This window comes from Monopterus albus, unplaced genomic scaffold (genome assembly GCF_001952655.1).
Source record: "Monopterus albus unplaced genomic scaffold, M_albus_1.0 scaffold139.1, whole genome shotgun sequence".
NCBI lineage: Eukaryota > Metazoa > Chordata > Actinopteri > Synbranchiformes > Synbranchidae > Monopterus > Monopterus albus.
Genome location: NW_018128019.1, coordinates 56,141 through 83,743, shown reverse-complemented (window position 1 = coordinate 83,743; position 27,603 = coordinate 56,141). Strand labels below are relative to the sequence as shown.

Here is a 27,603-nt window from a genome sequence, read left to right as displayed (position 1 = left end):
ATGTAAGAACAGGTTTCCGAAGTCTTGATAAAAGGCGACTTTCAAGACAGATTCAGGCAGAGACAGAAGCCCATCACCCCAATGGCAACTATGGGGGGTGATAAAGGTTTTGTAGTCTTGTGTAGACACAATATAAGACAATGACAGCTCTACGTATTCACAGACCCGAGGCCACACACTGACAATCATCAGCTGTGCTTGGCTAAGCCTCAAAACAGGAGGCTTACAGAGTGGATGCTCATCTGATAAGGCTTGGTCAGGGATAAAAGTAACCGTGCAAGATGAGGAGCGTGTGCACAAGCCAGAGATCTAAACTAGCTCAAGAAAACCACTGTGGCTCAGGCTTTTAGCTGGAAGAAGACTTCCTGCTCCTCCTTCTCCTCCCTTCATCTTTTATTGAAAGCAGTGATGGTAAAGTCTGGTTCAAATTCAGCAGTAAATGCTCCATAAATCAAAGAGAGATTAGATTCTTGACCAAACACAGGCCTTTTCTTCAAGAAGCAAACAGGGCTTATATTTTGGTGGTGTGGTTGTGCCAGGATTGGTACATTAATGTGATTAGTGGTGTTCTATCTGTTGTGGGGTGAGGTGGAGCCATGGAGGCTGGCTAGGGGCCGGCTCAGTGGGGGTCAGGGAGGGAGTGCGTCACATGGCCTGAGGTGGGCTTATGGCTCTGGTTATGGTCTGACACAGCCGCAGTCATACCGCCAGGTGGGTAAAGTCGGTAGAGCAAGCAAAAACTCTGTCTGGAAACACAGTGGTTTCAGACACTGGTGAAGCAGACTACAGATTACAGAAGCCTTTCTTGTACTGACAGTCAAATGACTGAGTAAATACAGAGACACTAAAAGACCAGTGGAACTAATCTTCTACTAAAACAAAAACTGACATCCATCAAGACAAAGTTTGCTTTGCCAATTTTTGCTGCAATTCGAGTCAAAAAGGCAAAGAAATGCAAAATTCGGATAAGATGGCAAAGACAGTTAGATGAGTTACCTTTAGCCCAGCACACCGCGCTGCTTCACTGCTTCCTCTCCATTTTCAGACAATAAAAAAAAGTCTTCCGGGCATAGCTTCAGTCATGAAAACCAAACAACTCAAAACAATTAAAGTTAATGTTTTTAACTTGTCCTTTGATGTCAGCATTGGAATACACACAGTAACCAGTTTGTTAGGTACACCTAGCTAGCTCTCGTACAACAGTTAAATCCTCCTTCATGAAGGTGATAATGTAACTGTATGCAGAGGATGTAGTTTGTGGTGATGTTTACTGCATGACTCTTACATTAGACTGTATTAGTTTTTGCTAGATGGACCAAAAACTGCCAAATGAGTGTATTTCCACTGCTAACATTACTGGGCAGACGGACACCAGCAGGAAGACTGATCTTGTGGAGGGAGACAACGTGGAGAATGTGTAAAATGTGGCCTTCTGATGACTTGTTTGGGAGGACAATCCAGCCTCCCATCTGCTTGCCGTCTCTAAGCACGACTGTGTGAGTGAGAGAGAAAGGAGGAGACAGCGAGAGGCACAGGCCGAGAAATATACTGTCTATGCATCTCACACACACCTCCTTTGGTCAGTGACAGGCTAAAAGCCAGAGAGAAGAGGCCGTGTTTAGACAGCAAGACATCTTCAATCACCAGTTCAACAGCACAAGAGTCCACTTTTAAACAGCATGTCGATGGAGAATTCCTGAAACCAGGACGAGAAAGCTGTGTGTGAACATCCAGTCATGACACCAACAGGCAGCTCAGTGACTAGGTTGCTGGCTACATGTAGACTGATAGTGGAGCGTCACCCTCTTATGCCAACAGGTGATTTGCTTTTGTTCTCCCTGAATAAAACTGAAAGGAGAGTCAGGGAGTTTTTCCTGTAAGAGTGAAAAGCACAGGAGACAGTTTCCTAATACTTACAATGGGTGAGGAGGACACATGGTTGGTTTCTGTTTTTCTGGTTCATGCATCAGTGAATGTGTGTGTGTCTGCCTGCTGCTGAAGGGTAGCAGCCTCCCAAAGGGGCAGGTAGAGACGAGCAAACCCTGTCACTGAGTCAGATTTGTAGGAGCGTGGTGATGTACAAAGTTCGCTGAGCACCAATACAGAGGTTATCTGACATCTCAGTGGCAGAGGTGGTAAAGTAAATGATGCTCTAACTCAGACTTGTCCTTTCTCTTTCCAAAAAAAGCAAAAAGCTCATATTACACCTGACAGTAATTGTAACTGCAGGCATGCATTGATGTTATTGGCAGCTTAGGTGTCTGCTACTATTCACATACACTGTTCCAGTGCCATAATAACTCAACAATTCAAGCTGGAAGAGAAGCATGTATATAAATACTGGCCATATGGTCAGCGCTACTGCTTTATTCAAGGCGTGTTCTTCACTATATTACTGCCAGCAAATAGGCATGGACTTAAGTCATTTCACCCCTGGAAAAAAATGTTCCTCAGCAAGACTATAGCAACTCTCTCCTTCTCTACACACCAAAGTCATTTTTTGCTGTCTTTTCACATTAATAAAAAGAGCAGATAGGGTTGCTGTGCCAAATCTTCCACACAGAAGATCATGGTAAGTAAGCACAAAAACAAAAAACTGTACCTGATCTGTCCTCTGACAAGTGGACGGTTCTTGGTACGGTTCATGTTGGAGTCGAAGGGCACCTCAAAGTACTGTGGAGCCAGAAGAAATGGGTTAATGCAGGAGACACAGGAACACACCACCAGTGCCACATAGATGTAAATCCAGACAGAGTCAGACAAAAAACACAGGTGGAAATACTCTTTCCACACACATGCTATATCATGTAATATCTCCACATTCTGCAGGCAATAGTGAAAGAAAACTTTTCATACTGCAATTTAGAGTTGTATTTAGACATCACTTTATATGCACTTTAGGTGAAATTTCTATGGTTCGTGCACACCTCCTACACTGTAGCACATACAGTATTGTTCAAAATAATAGCAGTACAATGTGACTAACCAGAATAATCCAGGTTTTTAGTATATTTTTTATTGCTACATGGCAAACAAGTTACCAGTAGGTGCAGTAGATTCTCAGAAAGCAAACAAGACCCAGCATTCATGATATGCACGCTCTTAAGGCTGTGAAATTGGGCAATTAGTTGAAAGGGGTGTGTTCAAAAAAATAGCAGTGTCTGCCGTTGACTGTACAAACACAAAACTATGTTGTACAAACGTTTTTGTTTCTAGGATTTAGCAATCCTGTGAATCACTAAACTAATATTTAGTTGTATGACCACAGTTTGTTATAACTGCTTCACATCTGTGTGGCATGGAGTCAACCAACTTGTGGCACCTTTCAGCTGTTATTACACTCCATGATTCTTTAACAACATTCCACAATTCATTTACATTTCTTGGTTTTGCTTCAGAAACAGCATTTTTGATATCACCCCACAAGTTCTCGATTGGATTAAGGTCCGGGGATTGGGCTGGCCACTCCATAACATTAATTTTGTTGGTTTGGAACCAAGACTTTGCTCGTTTACTAGTGTGTTTGGGGTCATTGTCTTGTTGAAACAACCATTTCAAGGGCATGTCCTCTTCAGCATAAGGCAACATGACCTCTTCAAGTATTTTGACATATGCAAACTGATCCATGATCCCTGGTATGCGATAAATAGGCCCAACACCATAGTAGGAGAAACATGCCCATATCATGATGCTTGCACCACCATGCTTCACTGTCTTCACTGTGTACTGTGGCTTGAATTCAGAGTTTGGGGGTCGTCTCACAAACTGTCTGTGGCCCTTGGACCCAAAAAGAACAATTTTACTCTCATCAGTCCACAAAATGTTCCTCCATTTCTCTTTAGGCCAGTTGATGTGTTCTTTGGCAAATTGTAACCTCTTCTGCACGTGCCTTTTTTTTAACAGAGGGACTTTGCGGGGGATTCTTGAAAATAGATTAGCTTCACACAGACGTCTTCTAACTGTCACAGTACTTACAGGTAACTCCAGACTGTCTTTGATCATCCTGGAGCTGATCATTGGCTGGGCCTTTGCCATTCTGGTTATTCTTCGATCCATTTTGATGGTTGTCTTCCGTTTTCTTCCACGTCTCTCTGGTTTTGCTCTCCATTTTAAGGCATTGGAGATCATTTTAGCTGAACAGCCTATAATTTTTTGCACCTCTTTATAGGTTTTCCCCTCTCCAATCAACTTTTTAATCAAAGTACGCTGTTCTTCTGAACAATGTCTTGAACGACCCATTTTCCTCAGGCTTTCAAATGCATGTTCAACAAGTGCTGGCTTCATCCTTAAATAGGGGCCACCTGATTCACACCTGTTATTTCACAAAATTGATGACCTCACTGATTGAATGCCACACTGCTATTTTTTGAACACACCCCTTTCAACTAATTGCCCAATTGCACAGCCTTAAGAGCGTGCATATCATGAATGCTGGGTCTTGTTTGCTTTCTGAGAATCTACTGCACCTACTGGTAACTTGTTTGCCATGTAGCAATAAAAAATATACTAAAAACCTGGATTATTCTGGTTAGTCACATTGTACTGCTATTATTTTGAACAATACTGTAATCGTACAACAGTAGATTAGAGAACGCTGTTTTCATCAAGGTTTAGATACAAGGGTCGGTTGGCAGAGAGTGGTTTATGTTGCAATAATAGTGCAAACAAACCTACAGTAGGTGTGTGTTGTAAGAATCAACCATAATGATGCCTGCCTGCTCACACTCTGGTTTGGCCCTGTTAACTTTCATAGAAATATATGCTACCAGTCAAGAGTTTGGACACACTTTCACATTCAAACTTTTGACTGAGAGTGTAAACCAATTTTGTAAATTTATAATGACAAAAGCAACACTAAATACAGGGTGCATGCATGGTGACTTCCACCACTGCTGCCAACGTGAGTCTTTCTATGAAACATCTGGACAGAAATAATGTGAGGGAAGCCGCAGCAAATCTCTGAACTAAATGCTCACTCCTGAGAGTAAATGGCTTGGAGGTGGAAGGTGGATGCAAAGAGCTGGAAGGTGGTCGTGGTGCGGGTGTTCTGGGATACGACTGTGAAAACTACTTATACTCCTGTTTTATGATCTGATCTGGAGGAGTATGCTTCAAAGTGCTCTCACGAGACTGGCAATGTGTGACTAAAATGCAAACACATGGGGTGCTTAAATGCAGGAACTGACAAATGTGTTGTGTGTGTGTGTGTGTGTGTGTGTGTGTGTGTGTGTGTGTGTGTGTGTGTATTTGCCTGCCCGCAGAAGAGCCTTTAACAAATGAGGAAAACAGATAAAACACTTAGGATCTCAGAATAGCCAAATCTTCTGATAAATGGGTCACACAAAATATCTAAATAAACAGAATCAGCGTTTCTCTTCTTAAATCCCAGTTCCCAGATTTACTGCACTCATGACATCAGACGGCCACTATATTATTTTAAAAACTAAACCCTGGTGGAAAGCACTGCATTTCATATTGTATACAGTTTTATTCTGAAGACCATTAGGAAGAAAGAGTGCTGCACTTTTAAGGACTGATACAGAAGATATCTCACATTACTTAGCTGTGACTTTGAGTTAAGACCCAAATAGAAAGCACCAACAAAAATATCAAACATGGCTGATAACATTCTGACCTACTTAGTTGAGGCTGCATCAGGTTTGGAGTGTGGGAGGCAGACTAAACCTCAACAATACAAGAAAGTGCCAGTGTTTACATGACATCTTACTGTGGTTTCCATGAGCCATTAGTGAACTAGAAAATGGCTAAAAGGGGTCATAGTGACATTTTACAGCTGCCCTTTAGTCAAGGTGTGGTTGCGCTATTCTCCATTACCGTAATTTCCGGACTATTGAGCGCACCTGAATATAAGCCGCACCCACTAAATTTAAAACGAAAAAACAGTTTGTACATAGCCGCAGGTGTCCACGTCGTAACATGAGATATTTCGACAGCCAGATTGATCGCCTTTAATTTGAAAGCTGCATCATATGCATTTCGTCATGTGTTTTCCATGATGAGGATGTGTGCATGAAGCGAAAAAAGGAGCAGCATATAGTCCGGAAATTACAGTATTAATATTTAGCACAAGTAATAAAAGAAATGGATCCTTTGATGGACAATCCTACCACATGTAGAAAAGTAAGTAAATATATCTCCTTACTTCACTGTAGGTATTGCTGAAATAGCAGCAGTAAAAGCCCTTAACCAACCAAATTAAATTTAGTAGTGGTTCAAAATCCAGTGCTTCCCTTTTCCATCTTAGCTTCAGCTGTCATGAGGTACTAGCTAGCTGGGTCAGACTGGACAGGGACAGGCTAATGCACAGCTGTGAACGTGGCTGTGGGACCCAAAGGCCCAGGCTGAGGTGTTACGTCTATTTCCTGGGTCAGCAAATGTGTCAGGAGGTCAAAGGCTGCAGAGGAGAAAAATGCACTTTGTGTGAGCAGAGCAGTGGTGAAAACTGCCTCAGGCATGCCCAGGGCCAAGCTGGCTGCAACACTGCTCTCATAAAAAGGTTAGTTTCCAATAATATTATCCCGTGTGTAAGAAAAAAAATCCGGCACTTTAAGGCACCTGCACAGCAAATAAGTGAAGCACCAGAGAGGCTTTGCAGTGACCAAGTTTCTTAAAACACAAGATCTACAGTGTTGCCGTTGTTTGGCTGAAGCTGTCGACTGTGTATATGAATGATGTGATGTGACTGTCAAAGTCACTCAGTCCACCTTGCTATGTGTGCTGTGTTGTCATTTCATAGTTTGTCCAGTTCAGCTCTCATTTCTCCCTCTCTGCCTTTTAAGCCAGTGGATTCATCTGGCTCACATCAGTGGCCCACTCAGGCCATGTAGTTTTTTCCGTCCAACGCTGCCATGTGTTACAGTGATGGCATTAAAGTAATTGGGCCATTTGTTTTTTTGTGAGCATGCACATGCGCTGCCACAGGTAGGTATAACGGGTTGCAATGGTTTTAAATAGATGAATTTTTACAAGGTATTTGGAGGTATGCACACGTGCACACTAGCAAAAATGATGGCCTCCTTATAGTGAAAAGAGCTCCTTCGTTGCATCTGACTTAACATGGAAAAGGCAAAGAAAGAAAACTAAGTGCAACCGCTTCACAAAAATTCCAACGAGTACACACATACGGTGCACACAACGAGAATCCATTTCACTATCTGACATATGCGCAGTCGGTGTGTTCACAGTGCTGACACCTAATCTGTGTGGACCATCGCAGATGACAAAATTTATGTCATGCAGAAACGCGGACAGCACGATGGGCATTAACACAGCCAATCACAGGCCTATGATAATTTATTAAAGCAATTTAAATGTCTGAAAGTGACCAAATCTACAGTCTGTAAAAAAAAAACAGCCTACATTGCAGCTGTGCTTTGCTTTTTGTCTACAGGTTGGCGATTCACTCACAGTTCTCTACCTGACAATGCTGAGCTGCGTAGTATGATGGGAAATTTTTGATAGGTGGTGTCCCTTCAGCAAACAAACAACACTTTGAAAACCAATAAGGCTTCAGATAACAAATACAGTTCAATCAAAAACGGCCTGAACCAATACCAACACAAAAGCCATGGCTCAGCTCAAGACATCTGTAGAGATGTAGCTGGGGGACTGAACCGGAAGTTAAGGAGTAGGCTGTTTTCAATTATGGGCACAAACACATACACAAAACCCATAACTCTAGGGATAATTTTCTGCCAGATGAGGAGGACGGAAAACAGGCAAGAACAAAGTGAGAAGCAAAGGAGAGTTTAGCTGCCAGATCCATCGAGCTATCAAAGCCAGACCTGGATCCACAGCCAACCATCAGGGCTCAATTGATAACAGGCTGCAGGGAGGCGCTTCCTATTCTAGTCTATCTAAAGGAGGTAAGTTGGCTTTGTATCAAGATCTAATTTATGGTGACACTAAGCCACAAAGTCTGTTTGATGACTGTTAAACACATAAACAGTAAGAAATTCAGGGCTGTGTAGTTTTGACCAAGTGTGTAAAATGTTTCTTTTCCCACTTAGTATAAACTTGCCTGTATAACTACTTAGGAAGAATGAAAAAGATAATCCTATACTTTCAATGTGTACCAGCCACTTAAAATCCTCCCTCATGGGGAAGGGACTGCCTTCCTGCCCCCACACAACATACACACCTCTGATCTGATGAGCCAAAACAACGAAGGGAGCACAGTGAGGGTCAAAGAGGCATGTTACATTAACTACACACTGTGCATTTACTGTGTTTACTCGAGAGGCAAGGGAGTGGCTAAACACAGGCACAAGAGCTCACACAGCAGAGCAGCTGTACGACTTTGTCTCACAGAAGCATCAGCTGGCCTGAACAGTGCGCCTCCTTCACTCTGCAGAGGAAAACCCAGGTGCACGAGCTCAACCCAACAATAAGGCCAAGTCATCGCTTGTCAAAACGTCACCTGTGTGCACACTGGAATTGAATGGTATACACAAACTTCCAGAGGTGTGAGTGGTGCTCCAATGCACACGAGCCACATTTACTTAAAAAAGCTCGAGAGCTCTCAAAGCCCCTTCAACACCAACTGTCTCTGATCAGCCACTTCCTCAGAAGTCAATTCAATGCTTCTGGAAGACATTCACAATGTTATGAACTGAAATGGAGACAAGGTGTGCAGCCTGACTAGTCACAATACAAAAGCTCTGGTAAAGAGGTCAATGTCATTTCAAGGTGTCTGCAGCAGAAACAGGACTACTGTCTCCAAAATGCTGTTGATGTCTCCTGAGTCTTGGAGCCAATCGAACAATGCTGTGATTTTACACCACTTCCCTGAAGAACCTGTTCAACACTTCGAAAGTACTTATTAAACTGTTAGAAGGAACCTGTGTGTGTCTGTGTTGACAACAGAGATATAAAAAAAAAAAATTAAACAGAAAACTTTACACTTTAAAGAAATTCCTCCAAGGCAGTGGTCCCCAACCTTTTTATCACTGCGGACCGGTCAACTTTGGCTTTAAATGCAGCTACTTTATCTGCCAACTTGAAGACAGTTGTCATTTTCCCCTGAAGTGACAGATTGAGTTCATTGAGCAGGCTGAATATGTCCACAAGTAAGCCAGTTTTGGCGCTCAAGTGACCGAGATGTAACCGAGAGAATGCGGTCATTTTTCAAAATAAAAGATCGTTCAGACTCAGATAATAAATAAAACGGAAATAATTAATAATTTCTTGTGCGGCCCGGTACCAATTGATCCACGGACCGGTACCGGTCCGCGGCCCGGGGGTTGGGGACCACTGCTCCAAGGGGTTCCTGACATACTACATTCAAGAGAATGGGACAGGCAGATGTACAGACAGACAACCCGAAAACATAACGCACCTGGCCACGGCTATCAGCAGCATGAAGATATAAAAATGGAAAAAGGGGCAACTAAGAGAAAAGGAAGCACGGAGATGAACTTAAAAAGTAGGCAACACAAGATGTACAAATGTCACTACATAAAATGCACGAATGCAGGGATAAGCATCAGCCCTACTCACAGCATTTTAGCTTGTACACAAGCTGATACAGGCAGGACCAAAGAACAAGAGTATTTCATCCACTTGTTGCATAATGGTTTGAATGCAAAAAGTCAAAATACAAAATACTTCAGGGCATCAGGCAGAAATACAAACAGGCATTGGGTTGTAGCAGTGAAATGGTTAGAAAAGAGCGCTTAGGACATCTCCATTGCTTCATTTCTGTCACTGAGAAAACAGAAAAATGCACTTCACACTATTCACAGTGGAAGTGAAAGATAAAAACAGGAGACATGGTTGTGCCTGGGATGTAGCATATGGACAGCTGGCAGATGTTTCAGGGGTTTCTCACCCTCTGTGATCCTCTGATGTGATGAGACACGAAAAGCCACGATTGTTTGCACTGTTTAAATCATGAGAAGGTATAAAGAAAACCAGGAAAATAACCTGTAATGCAGACATAGTAGGAACATTAATAGGTCTGTGCAGTGCTATTTTTCTTCTGACCTTTGAAAGCATTTAACTAGCTGTGTTTAAACTGCCCATGCATACAGAACTGAACTATCCTGCTGCTGCACTAAAGTTTCCTTCCGTTCTTCCTAGGCACCAGTGCAGAGACTGCAGTACTCTGTCTGGCCAAAGAGTGGATCACATCTCCCTTTCAGCTGTGTGCTGAACCCATACTTCTTCTCCCTCTCTTTACACCAGTCTGTGTAGAACTGTTGGCAGCAGTTCAGCTGGCACAGCCGCGCTCTTGATTAATGGCCTGTGTGTGGGACAGTGAAGTGCTAAACTGTCCTCATGTTAATCAGCCAATTAATGCCGAGCAGAGCCGCATTACCTCTGCTCTGCCAATAATCAGTCCCTTTGCCTGTGAAGATACGGGCAGGATCTGGGAAAGCTTACTGCAGGGCAGAGGCATGCTACACTCTCTTTGCCTAGGCCACAAAAACAGGGAAGGAGTGGCAGAACAAAAACAAGATGAACTTTGGCACAAAGAAAAACAGAAAATGCTAAATGTAGAGGATTATTCTTACATGCAGCTTGTCTTCTAATTCATCTGATCAAAAGGAGGCTTTGGCAGCTGCTGCTTTGCCTCCATGCACACTATGAAGAAAAGGCTTTGTTGAAAAATGAAAGATGAATGAGTGTTGCCTATTTCTGTTCTGCATAGAAGACTGTCTTCAGCCACTAAGACGTGGGGCCTGGGGAAATTAGTAGCTTGTGTTTAGAAGTGATACCACTGTTCTAATCACTTGGGCTGATTGGACTTCATTGTGACTAGGCTTAGAAAAGTACTTAGTGTGAGAAAGGGCTCAGGTTCTAAGCTGAACTCTTGGTGGATGCACTGAGGATGACAGGACATCCTAAGGTGTTATGGGTCGAGAAATTCTCAAATATTAATCCTTAATTGTATTATTTGCCACAGAAGTAGACATGCTGTTATTTTCATTCAACTGTAAACATATCAACTGTGCAAACAAGACAGATTCCTTTGTTGGAGAGCTGGCCAGCCCTATCTCTAGTCTCAGCCTGATAAGTTAATGTTCTTACTAATGAGGGCATTTCACTCCAGTTCCTGATTGCCATTAACTTTGCACACACTTGACTGCTTTCTATTCAGTCTCACACACTGTGGGAAAACATATCAGTGAAAGCTGAATACCTAGAACTAGGGCTGTGTGTGTGTGTGTGTGGTCACTTGTATAAAGAGAAATAAACAGTCCTTTCCGCCATCAGAGGGCATTTATAAATAACTGTGAGGGTGTGACTTGATGTGACATGCAGCTTGAAAGTCTCTCAACAGTTTGGCTGCAGTTGAAAAAGAGGCATGTGCATGACAGTGTGTACGTTTCAAAAAATGTGTGTTTAGAGTTTTCGCCTGCAGCTGTCTGACCACAAGGAGACTGGAATGGGTGTGAATTTGTGTGTGTGCCAGCTTTAATACCACTCTGATACAGCTGGCACTGAAGTTCTTGGACAAATGTGCCGTTTGGAATTAAGTGATAAACAGCGGACGCATATGAAGGCATCACTGTTCTCCCAAACATGACAGCAGCCATCAGCACCTCTGGAAGATTTGTATTTGCAGCAGTGACCCAGGGCAAAATCAGCCCCTTCATCTAGACAGGTTCATTCAACAAGGCTTTCAAATCAAAATGATGTGGACCTCATTTTTTTTTTTTATCTCTGGCTTGTTGTGCGTACTCTGGCATGCTGGGACCTGGGTCACAGGTGACATGCTGCCTGCTTTCCTTCCAACATAAAGTTGTTTCTGAAAATATCCTGCAGACCCAACAAACTAAACACAGGCTTTACATTGTTCAATCAGTATATTTGTTCTACCTCCCTTTCTCTGCACCAGCATGTTATGTAAACTAGACTTCTGATAACGCATGCGGCCGAGGTTGGTGCACAACACATTGGTTCAGTTACAAGGCAAAGAAAGATTACAGAATTCTCCCTATAATGTAATATGTGCAAAGAGGTTTTTGTGTTGTCTCTTCAGTCGCTGCAGTGAACATAGCAAACAAACTGAATCACATCTCACAAAACTTCACAACCTGCTTCGTCTTGATCCAATACACATCATGGTTCTGCACTGAACTCCTCATGGAGGAGACAAATAAAACACATTCCATCCAAACTCTCACATCACCAATTAAAAGCTATAAAGACTTGGGGTTTTCAGCCTATAAACACACTTTAAGACATGTCCTGATGTGCTAGCCCCCTTCTTTTCATGTTTCTGACTGACTGAGAACACAAAACGTTAAAGGCCAAATACACCAAACACCAGGGAGCAGTCAGTAAACACCGGCAAAAAGCAGCAGGACTAAATAATTTATCCATAAGTTTCAGTCTTGTTTGCTGGAGTAAATAGGAGGAGACCGTGTGGACAGGGTAACAAAGTTCCTGTCAGAGTCTATCCTCCTCCACTGCCAGAGCTTTGCCCCTGTGACCCATCCTTCTCACTAGGTCCCCTCACTTCTCTCACTATGCCCTCAAGTGGAAAGGCAGCCAGTTAATTTCTTGGGTTCAGGTATTGTCAACCACCTGTCCTGTGAATGTAACAGAAACCTTTCCTGTCAGGATGTGGTGTAAAACCACTTCCAAGTGTGCCTGAATGGAGAACAGTAAGTGAAGCACAGTTCCTCATAGAGAAGTTCCATTTGTCACAAACCAGTACTACTTCACTCGAGATAACATTTGCCTGTAGAGAGCATCATCTTGTCTGCATACTTAAAATGAAGGGTAAAAGTCTGCTTGGGTACTTCACAGCAGACTGTACAAAGGATGTACAGCTTTTAAAGAATGCAAACTCAAAGTGGTAAAGACTCAAAGCCATTAAAACTGTGGGCTGGTGAAACTGGAGCCACTCTTCCTCAACCCACCTGGTCTCTTCATGAGCAATTATTACAAGGGAAGCATTCAAATAACAGGCCTGCAGGCAGGAAAAAGGGTAAAAGCACAGGACACCCCCATCCAGTACCAGTGGCAATGTACAGACAGCAGAAATGTTCAGTCCCTAAGATCTGTGTAAGTTAGGCAAAGGTGTTCAGAGTAACACACACACACACAGACACGGGTATAACCACTCACTCAAACACTATCATTCTCATACTGATTATAGTTGTGTGGGTGTAAAATGAATGGGAACACAGTAGTGATTTCTTTCTTCTATTTGAAAGAGGTACTGTACTGTGACATTAATGGTGCTCAGAGTAAAACACACATGCTGCGCTGCAAGGCCTGTGGTGCTGAAGGCGTATGGGCAGGCAGATAATGCCACACAGAAGAGTCTTTTGCTGAACTAGATCTGAATGTTCATATATCATATCACATGGTCAAAAATGTCCATGAGAAGGACAAATTAAATTCAGTGTACCTTTGTTGTTGTTGTGCAGCAACAAAGACAGAAACCACTTCAAAGAAGTGTTGAGTTACACAGTCACACTGCAGATGTGCCCGTTTTGTTAGTGGGCTCACAATGCAGCAATGTTACACAGTCACACTGCAGATGTGCCCATTTTGTTAGTGGGCTGACAATGCAGCAATGTCTCAAAGCCAGTGTACAGGTGAACCTTAATGACAGAAAACTGTTAAGATGTACAGCATACAGGTAATGTTATGCTGTAGACAAACTAAGAAAGAAGGTGTGGGTTTTCAATCCTTTTGTGATCCCTAGTTGAGGGTAACTACAGAACAAAAACCACTGCCTCATACAAAGACCAGATGTATTAGAACATGGGTTTTTAAGTATGTTCAAGCTGGAGATGCCCAGAGACACACCATAATCAACAGTTACTACATGACAGAGTCCTGTGTCATCATAGCTGAAGATCCGTTCAGCTATTAGCAGTGTCTCCAGTGCAACAGAGGTCCACACCCACACTCCAAACATCAGATGACTTCCCCAGGTGACAGATGAATGACTGGCAGAGGAGAACACGTGGACAGTTCTGACATAATGCTACAGTCAGGAAAAAATAAGGCTGACTTCTTAAGTCTTTTGTGAATCTGTAATGCCACCAGCCAGTATAAAAACGTGTGCAAGAAGCAGATCACTGCGCAGGAGTCCGTGCACAAAAGGTGGCAATTATTAACTAAAATATTGATGGAACAAAGGCAAAAATCAATCCCAGAAAATTCATTAAAAACAGCTAAAGACTCGATTTTTAGAAAGGACAAAAGTGAACAAAACCAAATGGCCTTCCTTGGTCACACAAAACACCACTTTCTGTATCAGCTGTTCAGGCTATGGTGTGTGATTACATAATGAAGGATTAAAGACTTGGGTGCCAGTTAAGATCCAGAAAACACACCAGGCAAGAGCTCTTTTTAAAATCTAAAGTAATGAGAGCAGAAGCTGAAAACACAGAAACAATTACTCAAACTTCGGAGTAGTGAGAACTGACAGCGAAACTAAATCTAGGCTGCTTCATAATGCTCAATCAATACTGAAGCGTATGGACCTCTGAGAACATTTCTTCAAAAGACAAGGTTAACTGTAATGCATACTTATTCTGAACAGCTAATTATTTAAATTATAATTACATATAAATTATATATTAATTATACCGAGGCTTACAAACCCATAGTGACAGAGAAACATGAACCAGTTGTAAGTTGCAGCAAATAAACAACAATCTTTTTATGTCAAGTTGCCAACATGACCGACCGACCACATAAATGCCAATCTGGGCTAATTAATTCTGCTACTAGCATGCTTCAAGATAATACATTAAGCAAATGGTTAGATGGGAAGCCTATTGAATTCAATCCTCCATGTGCCACTTAATAACATAATACAATCACATCCCTAAATCTATTTATTTAAAAAAAAGTCATGCTGTTGAGATTATAAAGCCCTTTGAGATGGCCTTATGATTGTGGAATAATTAAATCAACTTGATGTTCAAACCAACATTTTGAGAATGTGAGACATACTCAAGGCTTCGAGAAAACCTTGGTGAATGTTGGCAACCATTTTGTTTTCCAGCAGCGATGCCCTTGCCCCAAAAGCTTCTCGGATTGAATCAAATTAGCATGCAGCGTTGGCTCGCGGGTATGCCATAAACAGAGCTGCTTTTGTTAATTATCCACGGATCTCAGTATTACAAAGAGTGTTCCTACTTGCCTCTGGCTACGTTACCTCCAAATGGAGAGGCCAAACTTAAGTTTCATTAAAAAAAATAATAATAATACAGTAAACTATAACACAAATACATACACAAGATGTCTTAAAGAGGTGGTATGATGGCAGAAGTCTTCTTCTACTGAAAATTACTAATACACAATCAATATCAATACTCCAATTGACCCTGGAAGAACAAAGCATTCTCCACTTTTTCATTGTTAATACATTTACTGCCACACTGTCAGCTTTTTTCTTAAATGATTTTTTAATCAGCTGTTTGTCAGAAAAGGACTTGCAATGTATTAAAATGAAGGGCAGAGATATCAGTGAGCTTAAACTGTCTTTGTCCCCACATGTAAAATGATCTCTCCAGCAACTATACAGGCCAAAAACATGGTTCTAATTGACTATTATAATGGCTTCAGAAAGTACTGTTATTTATCCAATATTAACTGCAGTGGCGGAACATAATTAAATACATTTACTCAAATACTGTACTGAAGTACAATTCAAAGATTTTTATTGTCAATTCACTATATGTGCAGGACATACAGAAAATACCGTTCTGGAGGTATCTGTACTTTACTAAAACATTTTCATTTTCTGTTACTTCATACTTTTGATTTCACTACATTTTAGAAACAAATATTGTACTTTTTACTCCACTAGTTTTATTTTGTAGCTTTAGTACAATACAAGAAAAATCCTTTATAATACTAATATATGGTGGAAAATTCACAAGATACCAAGTAGTAATGCAAATTAAATGCATATAAACTAGTTAAAACTAGCTGCCACTTTACCAGCTGCAATATTAATTGTGATGTACACAACAATGCATCAGTAATTACAATACAATAATATGATGTACAGGAATGTCAAATGTGCCATTCTGCATATAATGAGTACTATTACTTTAAGTACTTCAAATATGTTTTCATGCTAATACTTTTGTACTTTTACTTAATATTTTGAATGCAGGACTTTTACTTGTTACAGTGTATTTTTACACTGTAGTATTGCTACTTTTACTTAAGTAAAGGACCTGAGTACAGATGAACTGTACAACAGGCAGCTTGAATGGTTCAATTTCAGCTCAACAGAAAGCAACAGGACATTTCAGGAAATGTATTATTCTCCTCTCCATCACTGATTTTTAATGCAACCCAGTACAGCACATCAAAACAGCATGTATTCATCTGACTAACATTACCATCACAAAAGACATTTTGCATTATTGCTTTTTCTGTCGATATTTTTACTTTCTTCTCATAATGATAATTTTGTGCTGCTCAGTGAAACAAAAAACATTGCACCGAGGTTTGGCAATATCCAAGGATATTACATTCACTGAATAGGCATGCAAACCTCTGGCCCCAGTCTACTAATGTTCAGCAGCGTAAAGGGTTGATGACAAGCAGAGAGGGTCACTTCTGCAATGAGTGCATCTTCAGTAACCCATTATCACAATCTCAATCTGCGTCAGTGTGGTGCTAGTGCCAGAGGAGTGATTTGCTGTCTAGACATACAGGGGCCTCTACACTGACTGTCTCTTTTCACTGATCAGTGTTTCTCCTATGTATATTCACGTCGCAAAATATCGGAGAGCTGCTGCTGAAATTTCACATGGTTCATTACTAGTCCTTATGCAATGTATCCACCACAACTTGCACATTCTACACTGCGATTCAGGGCTGGATAAACCGGCACAGCAGCTCCTTCTGAACGGGTATATTCTATATGAAACGACACCTAACTGTCATCATTTGTAGTTGTGATATTACATTTGTGAGCATGGATCGGGCTGCATATTTCTGTCCAAACCCAACCTGTGCCCAAGAGTGTGGCATCCGAACCTGACCCGGACCTATCAAGCCAATAGCATACAACGTCCAAACCCGACCCAAGCCTGACACAGCTGAGTTTGTACAGTGTTTTCCCCTCATCATTAAGCGAAGCAGACATTTGGACACTCCAACCGTCTAGCCTCAACTTTAAGCTACATGTCTGAACCCGACCCATGCCTGTATATAATTTCTGAATTTCTGTCCAAACCTGGCTCAAACCCTCGGGTACTGGCAGGTCCCATTGGGCTTGGTAACCACACTCTAGATATTACTACACTGCTTGTGTAGTACTCCAAGGCTAAAGAGAGTACTGAGACAACCCTGCTAGAGATTGTGTTTTGTTCACAAGCTGGTTGTGTTGAGCCGCACCTTAAGTCATATTCCTTTTTCTGTGTTGAGCCATTTCATTCTGGGAAACGTATTAGTACAGCTATCTGGGCTCCCAGAACCTTTCAGTGTCAGAAGTTCCAAATAAATTAACACATATGACAAGCTGCATAAATAACCCTGTTTAAGCAATTCTTCCACTAATGTGTGTAAAAATGGGTATGGAGTCATGTACTTGAGAATGCACATACAACACACACACACAAAAATTCTAGGGGAAACACTTCTGATACCTGCATGATAAACATAAGAGATGGTGACAAGCAGCTATTTGTGGGTTCAGAATGGTCGGAGACCTGAGACACCAACACGACAGAGTGTGGGAAGCTGTTTTCAAAATGCACAGATAACACAGTTATTCTCTTGGCCATAAAAATGCAGATTCTACTTTTTACTTGCTGAAAACTACGTCACAAGATGTAACAAGTATTAGGAAACAAATACAACAGGTGGAGTACGCTTGCTGATAGATTATTCAGTGTGCATGAGGTAAGTTAATGCCAAATGCAGTGTGAAGTGTAGAAAGGTTCAGTGGTGCCAGGTGGGTGGTTTCCCCCCATGACTCAACACTCAATGGTGTCGGCATCCCGCCTTGTTGGTCACTGAAGCCTATAATCACAGTGTTTTGTCAAAAACTAAAGGCTAATCAGGGAGGTGGAGAAGAGGGGCTCCTCCTGCTCATCAGCCTGTCATGTTCATCGCCTCGGGTAGAGATAACTCTATAGCGGAGAGGTGTGTTTTCCAAACAAGCTGTGGCACTGAAACCTCAGAGAGACACTTTGCGTGTGAGTAGTGGTGTGATTCTTCAACATCTTGACAAAAGACAATGACAAGTAGCAGAGCACTCCAAAGAGAGGCCATGTTTTCCTCTTTTTGCCTAGTATTTGTTTGTACAGGCTTGAGTGTGCTAGGAACAAAATGAATGAGTGTATATGTACTGCATGTTGATACAGTATACCCATGTTTTCCTAAGTTACCCTCTTAAAACACAAAACCAAAAATCAAAACAACAGTATATGAATCAACTTTTCTTGAGAGACTGCCTATTTTATCCTATATGCTAGAGAGTTAGCGTATAGGTCCAGGGGAAGGGAAAGGTGTAATTGAAGTTAGGGGTCAAAATATTAACAATCAACCTAGTTTCCAAATGATACATTTTAAAAATGGGAATATGGAAGATTACAGCCTTATAAAAGTCTGATTACTGTAGTCCAACTATTAAGCTATCAAGGCCATTAATAGGAACCAGTCAACTGCCACATTGATGCCAAAGTATTCAAAAAGAATGGTAAATAAAAAAGACGAAATAGACAAGTTATTGGAAACCAGAATGTTAACGTCTTTGTATCTTAGCCTAACTAACAGTGTGCCTGGCAACAGTGTCCTACGGGCATTATCTTGGAAGTTTAATAATAGGTGGATTTACCCTTGATGACTCTATCAGGGGAAAGCATCTGTCTCCTGTCTGAGGCTGCAAGAGATCCATTTGTACAGTTTGACATGGACTGGCACCCTGTGGCTGACAAAGACAAAAGGCTTTAAAGAAATTAAGTATTAAACAGGCCTGTCTAGTTAAATATTCATTTGAATCCAGCACTGTAAGACAGATACTCATCGAGTCCTTTTCATGCCATCTTGCTAGGCAATTAAAAAAAGAATTTCCACTCCTTCTCCCAGGCTCAACTAACAGCTTGGTGGAGACTATCAAAACAAAAACTGAAAACTGTCAGTGTCAAAGATCAGCTTGCTCTTTTGTTTTAACTAAGCAGCGTCTGCACTACAGAACGGACCTCGTTTTTTTTTTTTGGCAAGTCCCACATTCCTAAGCCTCTGATATGTCTGACCTTTAACTCTAAATGAGCTCCACAAAAATGTCCAAAACAAAATGATCTGTCAGACAATCACACTTCTCAATAATGACATTACACAACCAGTGGAACTACTATGACAAGCACTGATACCTCATCCAACTCCATGTTAGGATATCACTGAAGCTTTCCAACCCAGCATGCCTTCACTATAGGGATTATTTTGAAGGTATCCACTCTAATTCATCAAATGGACTCTAGTATAGAAATGGTGAGGGGTAATTTTCAAGGAGAATGAAAATCAACTGTATAAAAATGAGGAGTTTGTTATGACTGTATAAACATTTTTCACATAAGGGCGTTAAAGAAGACAACTTTATTTTACATTAGTATGTCTGATTACTTGCTGTACTTTCTCTGAACCTAGAACAGGCTGCAACCTATACAAAAGTCATTTGAGGTGGATCTGAGTAAAGCTGAGTCAGTATTTAACTGAATTCCGTAGTCAGTGTTTCATTTCAAATAAAATGTTCTGCCTTTCAAAATATGCCACAGCCCTAATGCTTAGACTGCATGGTACTATAGAGATTTCACTATGCTGATGTTACTAATTTACAGTAAAGGGTGCAACTTGGCAAACTTTCACCAAGACCAGCTTATAAATTTGCATCAGCACAGTAAAAAAAGAAAAAACACATGTTTATGCATTATACTAGCTATACCTCCAGGGGAAGGAAAGGGAGAGGGAATGTCCAGGCTTGATTCAGATCACATTTCAGGCAGCAGCACACCAATCTCACCTTCAACTGTTTGGATAAATATGATTAACATGATGCCACTATAAAGAATATAAAGATAGATATCCGAGATAAAGATAAACTGTAAGAGCAAATGTGCATTTTAACAGCACGTGTTTGAAGTAGACTGTGGTGTCCTTATATTCTGAGGAGCCTCACAATGCTTTTAAATTGAAAGCATGAGTTTCCATTAGAAGCAGAGGGTTTATATAATGGCACTGCAATGTGTAAACAGGATGCAGAACTCCCATTAGACACTGATTAAAAGCATCTATGCATATATTTTGAAATATCACTGTCAAAAATGTTAAATATTTTGTATGGCTTAAGTGTGTAAAACACAGCTGTTATGGTTCAGTTACAGATTACATTCCTAAAATCATATACAGCAAGTATAATGAAGGATTTGGGATTTTGTATTGTAACACACCTAAAAGGGTTTTAAAAACTAAATCAAGCATGTTATCATGTCCTTATAACACCACTATCTTCAGAACCTGTCCCCACGTTCAGTCATGTACACTCAAGGGGCCTGACCAAGATGCACACAGAAGGAAGCATGCAGGAGGGTAAATAACGCATGCCTGCACAGGACAAGCGAGGAGGGTGTAGCTTGAAGTGGTAGCAGTGGATGGGCTGGGGGCTTGTGGGGACTCATTTATGCGTGCCAGCCTCAGACAGCTCACCACAGGAGAGAGACAAACAAAAGAAAACTTACTGCCATCGTCACAAAAGTAGAAACGATACTAGGCAGCCACAAAGAAGCCAGCTTGAATTTTCATCAAAACAAACACATAGGCAGACATGGTGTGACTTACAATATAGCTGCTGTCAAAACAGCTGAGCAGCAGTTATTTGACAGTAAAAGGCCATATTGGGTCTTGTTTACACTGCTCGGAAATTCAGACTTCCCTGGGGTCTTTTAGGCTCCAGACTAAAACTCTGGTCTGAGCCAATTATCCAATTAGCTGAAGTAGTGACCAGACTGGAAGGTGATGACGGCTGGAACACCTGCAGAGGCAGCGCCTGGTGTGGGGCCTGAATTTTTCAGCTAACACAAGTTAGATAGAGTCCATCCGACAGGAATAGAAGGAACTCTGCAGTGAGACTTTGAGCAGGCGGTGCTATTTCTCTACAGTGCATTATACTTTTTCAACTGTACGCCTCCACACAGGCTTTAATGGCAGTCTAACCAAGTGTTTAAGTTCTGAAATGTTCTTAATTGCCTACCCAGAGAATTACTGGCACTGGAAGCTCAAATAATTACATCCCTTGCTGTTGGACCCGATTGTCCTCTCTGACTGCAAGACAGACATGACAGCATTAAGCCATTTGACTGTGGTGAGAAACTCTAGACAGTGACATGCCATTGTTTCGTGACTCCAAGGGCTTACACCCTTCCGTCAGCTTCCTAAATAGAGTAACATTTAAAAAAGAAACCACAACATTTCTGTTTGCCCTGTGGGCCCCTCCCATTGGGACAAAGAGCAGCCTTGGCTTTTGACAGCTCCACTCAAGGTCTGGCTGCCACTTCCAAAAGCCAAAGCATTTTTCCCCCCCTCGAGGTATTTTCCTCCTTTCCTCTAGGTAATTCGACGGTTGTGTGGTCATATACTTGCACACTCCTTTTCTTTACTTCTTTAAATGCAGAGCATTAAGGGATTAGGGTGGAGCAGCAGGATCCATAGGAAGTGATCTTCACAAGGGTCGTTCTCGGCTTTGTTTGTCAAGCTGTTCTCTGAATTTTCATATAAAACGACATCTAGCTTTGATCACAACTAACCACACTAATGATGAAGCCCCAATTTTTAAGATGAAAGGGAGTAAAAGGAAAAATAGCTCTGGCAGCAGATCTGAAGGTAGGATGTTTTCCTTTTTGAGATGATGAAAAATGAATGGGTGACCAAAGTGCTGAGATCAAGTACACACAGGTGTCTTTGACAAAAACACGACAGACGATCCTGTGCGTGTTAGACCACTGCAAAAAGGTGTAAAGACTACACTGGCATAGTGACACATAGTGACAGCACAACAGGACGTTACGTGTCACACACGACGCCTCTTGTGAAAACGACATTCTGCTCCAAGCAAAGAAACACCAACAACTACTATAGACAGGTGCATATTTTTCATACTATGCAAGCAGAGGAGACAAGACACTACCATCTACAACCAAGTTTACATTTCAAATTATATTAATCCTTTTAAATTAAACATAAATCCCTTGCATGACAGGAGACTAATTTGTCTGAAACAATAATCCCATGGCCAACTCCTGCCAATTAAGACACACCCTGTCCAACACAGAACAAGGGACAAGGAAGCAGAATCAATCCAACTTGTGTGAAGGCTCTGGCTAACATGCCAGCTACTAGCCACAAAAAAAAAGAGTTCTTGGCCTCAAAGACAGTAAGCACTGATGAATTTCAGAGACAAAGCATTTATGAAAACAAAGAGAAAAGCTGATGTAAAATTCCACCAGGATCTTCTTTCAGATCACTGGGTATTTATCTACAGAAACAATGTGAAGTGTTCCCAAAATACCATGCATTTGACAGGAGAACACTGTATAATGCAAAATGAACACCACAATCTTTTTAAACAACCACCATCTTATCTTCCAACTTCTTTAAGTCACTGTTATCTGTCTAGAAGGTTCTTTTACATAATAACACATCAAAACATTTTATGACTTCAAACAAACTTTTATGATTGGTCTGATTTCATTTAACAAAGAAATATTTTAAATGCTAGGACAGAAAAAAACCCGACTATTGCTGCTTAATTCTGTCAAATACTGCCTTAAATTTAAGTTTAGTGTAAAAAAATGCTAAAATTTAATTCAAAATGTGACTTTACTATGTGCTGAAGTCTATTGTGTCAAAGACTGAATGTCCAGTGAGACTAAACTAAACAGCAAGCATGAATGAAAGATTAAAAGAGATGCATTTTGCCACAAACCAACTGGGAACCAGCTACTGAAACACAGTCCTACACCCAACTTATGAACAGCGGTTGCCGCCTGCTACATCACTCAACGCTCTCCACGTCTTGGACCTTGAGTCTGGGCTCCTTTCTTTGACATGAGGGGAAGGAGGCATTTTTCAAATACCTGAAGAATATTTACACACCTGCTCGGTGTGAGGTAAAGGTGCACAGAGAAGCTGGAGCACAGCTCTGTTTCAGTGACAATACAACTTTAACATGAGCGATGGACTAACACTATTCAGGCCTGACTACAAAAACAAGACTGTGTCAACATTAGCACATTTGTATCCAGAGATGTAACCCCTGGGTAACATGCAGGAGGGTCAGACTGCCCTGTGTGACAGAGGCAAGTTCAGGTCCAGGATGATCACTGTTAGTAAAAACTATGCTTGTTTGACTTAGTGCTTCATTACTGTTGTAAAACTATAGAGAGCAGCTGGAGCAAGACTGTGGAGGGTAGGGCTCTGCCCACAGGACAGGAACCTACAGAGTACTCAAGGCCTTTTGCCAAATTACAGGCCAAAGCAGAGTTCAACCCAAGGCTTAGTGACAGGTTACCCATTATTCCAATATTCTGAAGTCACAGGGCAATTTCTGATGTACAACATCAACACTAGACTAGCTATACGAAGGCTCTACTTATTCCAGGTATTTTAAGTGTCACAAGTGCACACTCGCTCTCCTTTGTTTAAAGCTTCAAAAAGCTTTCAGTAGGGAAATAATAACAGCATTGCAGTCAGCTCAATGCATTTTTGAGATGAGTAGCAAAAGGGGAATGTAAAGTGGCTCTCAGCATTTTCTTGATCACAGGGAACACTAAGGGGAAGAACTGTGCACGTGGGTGTCTGCCAACAAGCAAGTTCAGGGTGTACAACAATTAAAAAAAAAAAAACTTAAATACATTTTATAACCTTGTCACTTCTGAGTCATTACTAATTTCTTTCCAAGAGTAACTGGCACTTAGAAATAAACAAATGAAAGACCAGAAATATCAGCACTGTTTACTGTAATTCTTGAAACAACTGCATAACCACATGTTTATATTTTTTGCTTTTTGGAATCTTTGTAGTTTGGGTAAATTAGCTGTGATTAATAATTCATTTTACACAGAGTTGACAGCTTATTGGATACACCTGTATAATCCTGTAGTAACTCTTATCTTTGAGAAGTCTACAATGTTCTGTTTTTATTACCAGAGCGTCAAAGAAGTGTAGATTAAACTCCATGGTCAAACAGTGAAGGCCGATTGACATTCATCATATAACATGGAGTTGGTGATTAAGATGGCTTGTGCTGTGATTAGCCAAACAAAACACACACTCCTCCATAGTGAAATGGACATGCAAGGCTTTGTATGACGTTGTTCTGAGGTTAACTCACCTGGTTTATTGAATTGGCAGCACAAGAGGCAAGGCCCGTTCCCAGAGAAGACATGAAGAAGACAACTGGGTCAAAGGGAACAGGAGCCACTGCGTAGCCAGCTGCTGCAGTTGCAACCACCAATGCTGAAATCACCAAAGATTACAGAACAGGAATTTAAACGTGTCCTTTAAGCCTTTCTTCTTGAAGTAACAGGTAAAGAGCACTGGAAGTGTGATGCTTTGCTGCTGTATAAATGTGATTCAGTATAAACAGAATGAGAACAATGACACATTATACATTATAATTCATCCTAGTGCAAGATGAACCGCCTTTTAACAAACTATTCGTATGAAAAATTTGTTTAGTCATTAAGCTAAGAAGCTGAAAGCATGCCTTGAGTGCTGAAGCATTTGAAACTAAATCAATTTAATAAAAGACACCACATGACACATGCAATTCACACATCCATCCCTGGACCTGTATGCTCAGTATAACTCTCATAATCTCTCCACATACTGTAGCTATACACACTACAGGCTCCCCACAGGCCCAAAGCTCCACTGGAAGCAGCACATTAAGCAAAAACAAAGGTTGTTTAGGACATACTGAGCAACAGCACAGAAGCAGTTAGTGAATTATACTGCAGAACTTGTCTCGTGTGACAATGCCCCAAGCATGAACCAACAAACAGTTTATTAATGGCTAGCAACACCACAACAGTCCAAAGAATTCACGCACCAAATGAATAACACTAAAGACTGTTTTCTCTGACTCTGTAATGCTAGGACATTTTGCTCGACCGTACTGTTCTAACCAGATTATGGCTAATCATCCCAACAGCCATCTGCCTTATTCACCCAGTTTTGATATAGTTTCAGAGGGGGAGGGGGGGGTGGGCTCCAATAACATTCCATGTTGGATTTGGTTCCGATCTGTTCAGTGTTACACTGCATTTTGCAACCTGTCAAATTCTGTGACCTATAGCAGAGCAACAACTAGTTTAGCATCAAGTGATGTGAAGTGCAGAGTATATGCAAAACCTCAGCACTTCATTTAACTGATATTCAGTGAATCATAAAGTAGTATCCATATTACTTTCACCATCATTTTTATTTTTGGCTTCCACAGCTTCTGCAGCTACAGCACAGTCCCCAGTGAGGAGCAAACACACTAAAAGTAAAAATAAGTGAGGAGAATGTTAATGAGAGAACACTGATAACGTATGTGGTGAAGGCCCTACAATGCTTCAGCGCAGTACATGGTCCATGGTTTAGGTTAGATAATAAATGTAGTTTAAAAACTGTAGTTTTTATCATGCAATCTCATGGCTGTGCTGGTGACTTGTATTTAAATCAAATGAAAAAACAACAAACTGTTTTATTAACATGAATTGAAAAAGCTAGACTGTTAAATATTAAGTTATAACTTTTTTTTTTTCTTACACAAAACAGTTTTGTTACTCCGCTGAGTAAAATAAGCAAACTACTTATAAACAGATTTGACAAGGGTTTCATAAGGATTCTGATTTGGTAAGCAGATTCTGAACTGGATTCAAATGCATCAGTCGAGAAGCTTATTCAAATTTTGTCAAGTGAATTGCTACACTTTTAGTTACATCACTGTAGACAGAGCAACACAGGAGCAACAGCACGGCAGGCCGTAAACATTACTGAGCCTCGTCTCAAAAAACAACCAAAGCGCAAAACTCAGGTAACTTCCATCTGTGACTATTTGTATGACATATTCCAGATGTATTGTGCACTCTACCTGTAAGCCTGATTTTGGCAAGTCTGGCATAGATATCCCCCAAGTCAGACACATCAAGCTTCAGCTGCTTCCACTGTCTTTCTTTATGTGACTCTGTCATCTCATCCATCTCCACCTGGAGAGGTGGAGTCTCATCTGAAGTCATAACCGTACTGGATATAGAAGCTTTCTGTACTGCCACATCTTCTGTAGTGGGGTCCAAGTTGGAAATTTTAGGCTGTGCCTCCACGTCTGTGACCACTGGATCAATAGTCGGTATTCTATGCTCCCGCCTTTCAACTCTGTCATCCCTCTCATCGACAATAGTCAGGACAAGTGCCTGTTTTGGGGCAGCATGTTGGTGAAGCTCACAGCTGCTCTTTGCTACATACTGAAAGGAAAACAGTGGACAAGGTGATTTGTGGGATAACTTACAGTTATGACAATAAAAATGAATGTGGAAATGTACTGCTAAAGTGAAAGTTACCTGGCGCTTAAGGAAGCTGAGATGCTGGTATGTCAGCCAGCTTGATGGCTCAATTCTGTGCAGGTGATTAAGGCTCTGAGCAGTCTGGTTACACCGAGTAACATTTTGCACTAATTTCTGTTTCACACTTAAACCAACCAACCCTACAAAAAGCACAAGACACAATTTTTAGTCATTAAAATAAATACAGTTAGTTTAGTGTGATTGTCTTAGAAAGCAATATACACATAAAATACTTTGTCAAGAAAACCAAGACAAAAAAACAAACATTTTTGTCACACATGGAAGATGGTGTTTATTAAATTGTTTTTTTTTTATCGCTCCATGAGGGCACTCCAAAATCAAAATCATGATAACAACAAACTTTGAACCAGGTTTCAACTTTATGTTTATGGCCAAGGTTAGTTAGAAACAGCACAACATGAAGCAGACAATTTTAAAACTCCTGCAAACTACAACCTCATTTATAAAATTGACACCTCTCTGACAGTGTGTGTCAAAACTGAGCATAAGTAGAATTTGTGTACTTGATTGCATAAAATTTTACAGATGTACTTGTAGTGACCACTGAGTGTACGGTTGTGTCGTGTGCACATTAAGTTATATGGAAAATAAACCTTACATGCACTGCTAGTTTACATTCGACCAAAACAAATGCAATGCAACCATGCAATAAATCCCATGGTCATATTATATCGCTCGTGTTCAACTGTTCGTTAAATTAGGAGATGTCCCTAACATTTTACTCAACCCCATTTAGATGTGGGGTGGACTGAATATTAGAAACACCCAATAAAAACGCGCTGTAGACGATTGTTAAAACTTCCACAAATAACTACATTAAAGCTGACGAACAGCTCTTTATTTGTTGCTTTACACAGTAATACTAAAACAGCTAAACCGTCGTCGTAGCAAAACTGGTCAGTCATCAGCTTATTTTGATCTCTGCAGATGTGGCTGACTTCTGTTTAAGGTCATTGCTAGCCTCCTTGTCAAACATTCCAGGTGCCATCCGGAATGATATATGCTAAGCTATCCAGCT

At 41.0% G+C, this 27,603-nt stretch overlaps 1 protein-coding gene across 1 annotated transcript in view; it reads right to left on the bottom strand.

The window, feature by feature from the left end:
* The window catches only part of cox10 (cytochrome c oxidase assembly factor heme A:farnesyltransferase COX10), a 31,138-nt gene that overhangs the window by 3,268 nt on the left and 267 nt on the right, over window positions 1-27,603 (bottom strand). Inside the window, exons 2-5 of the mRNA XM_020613880.1 lie at window positions 26,562-26,704; window positions 26,096-26,465; window positions 24,347-24,471; window positions 2,603-2,673 (exon numbers count right to left, since the gene is read on the bottom strand). Coding sequence (XP_020469536.1) covers window positions 2,603-2,673; window positions 24,347-24,471; window positions 26,096-26,465; window positions 26,562-26,704 — 709 coding nt within the window. The remainder of the gene's footprint in view (window positions 1-2,602; window positions 2,674-24,346; window positions 24,472-26,095; window positions 26,466-26,561; window positions 26,705-27,603) is intronic.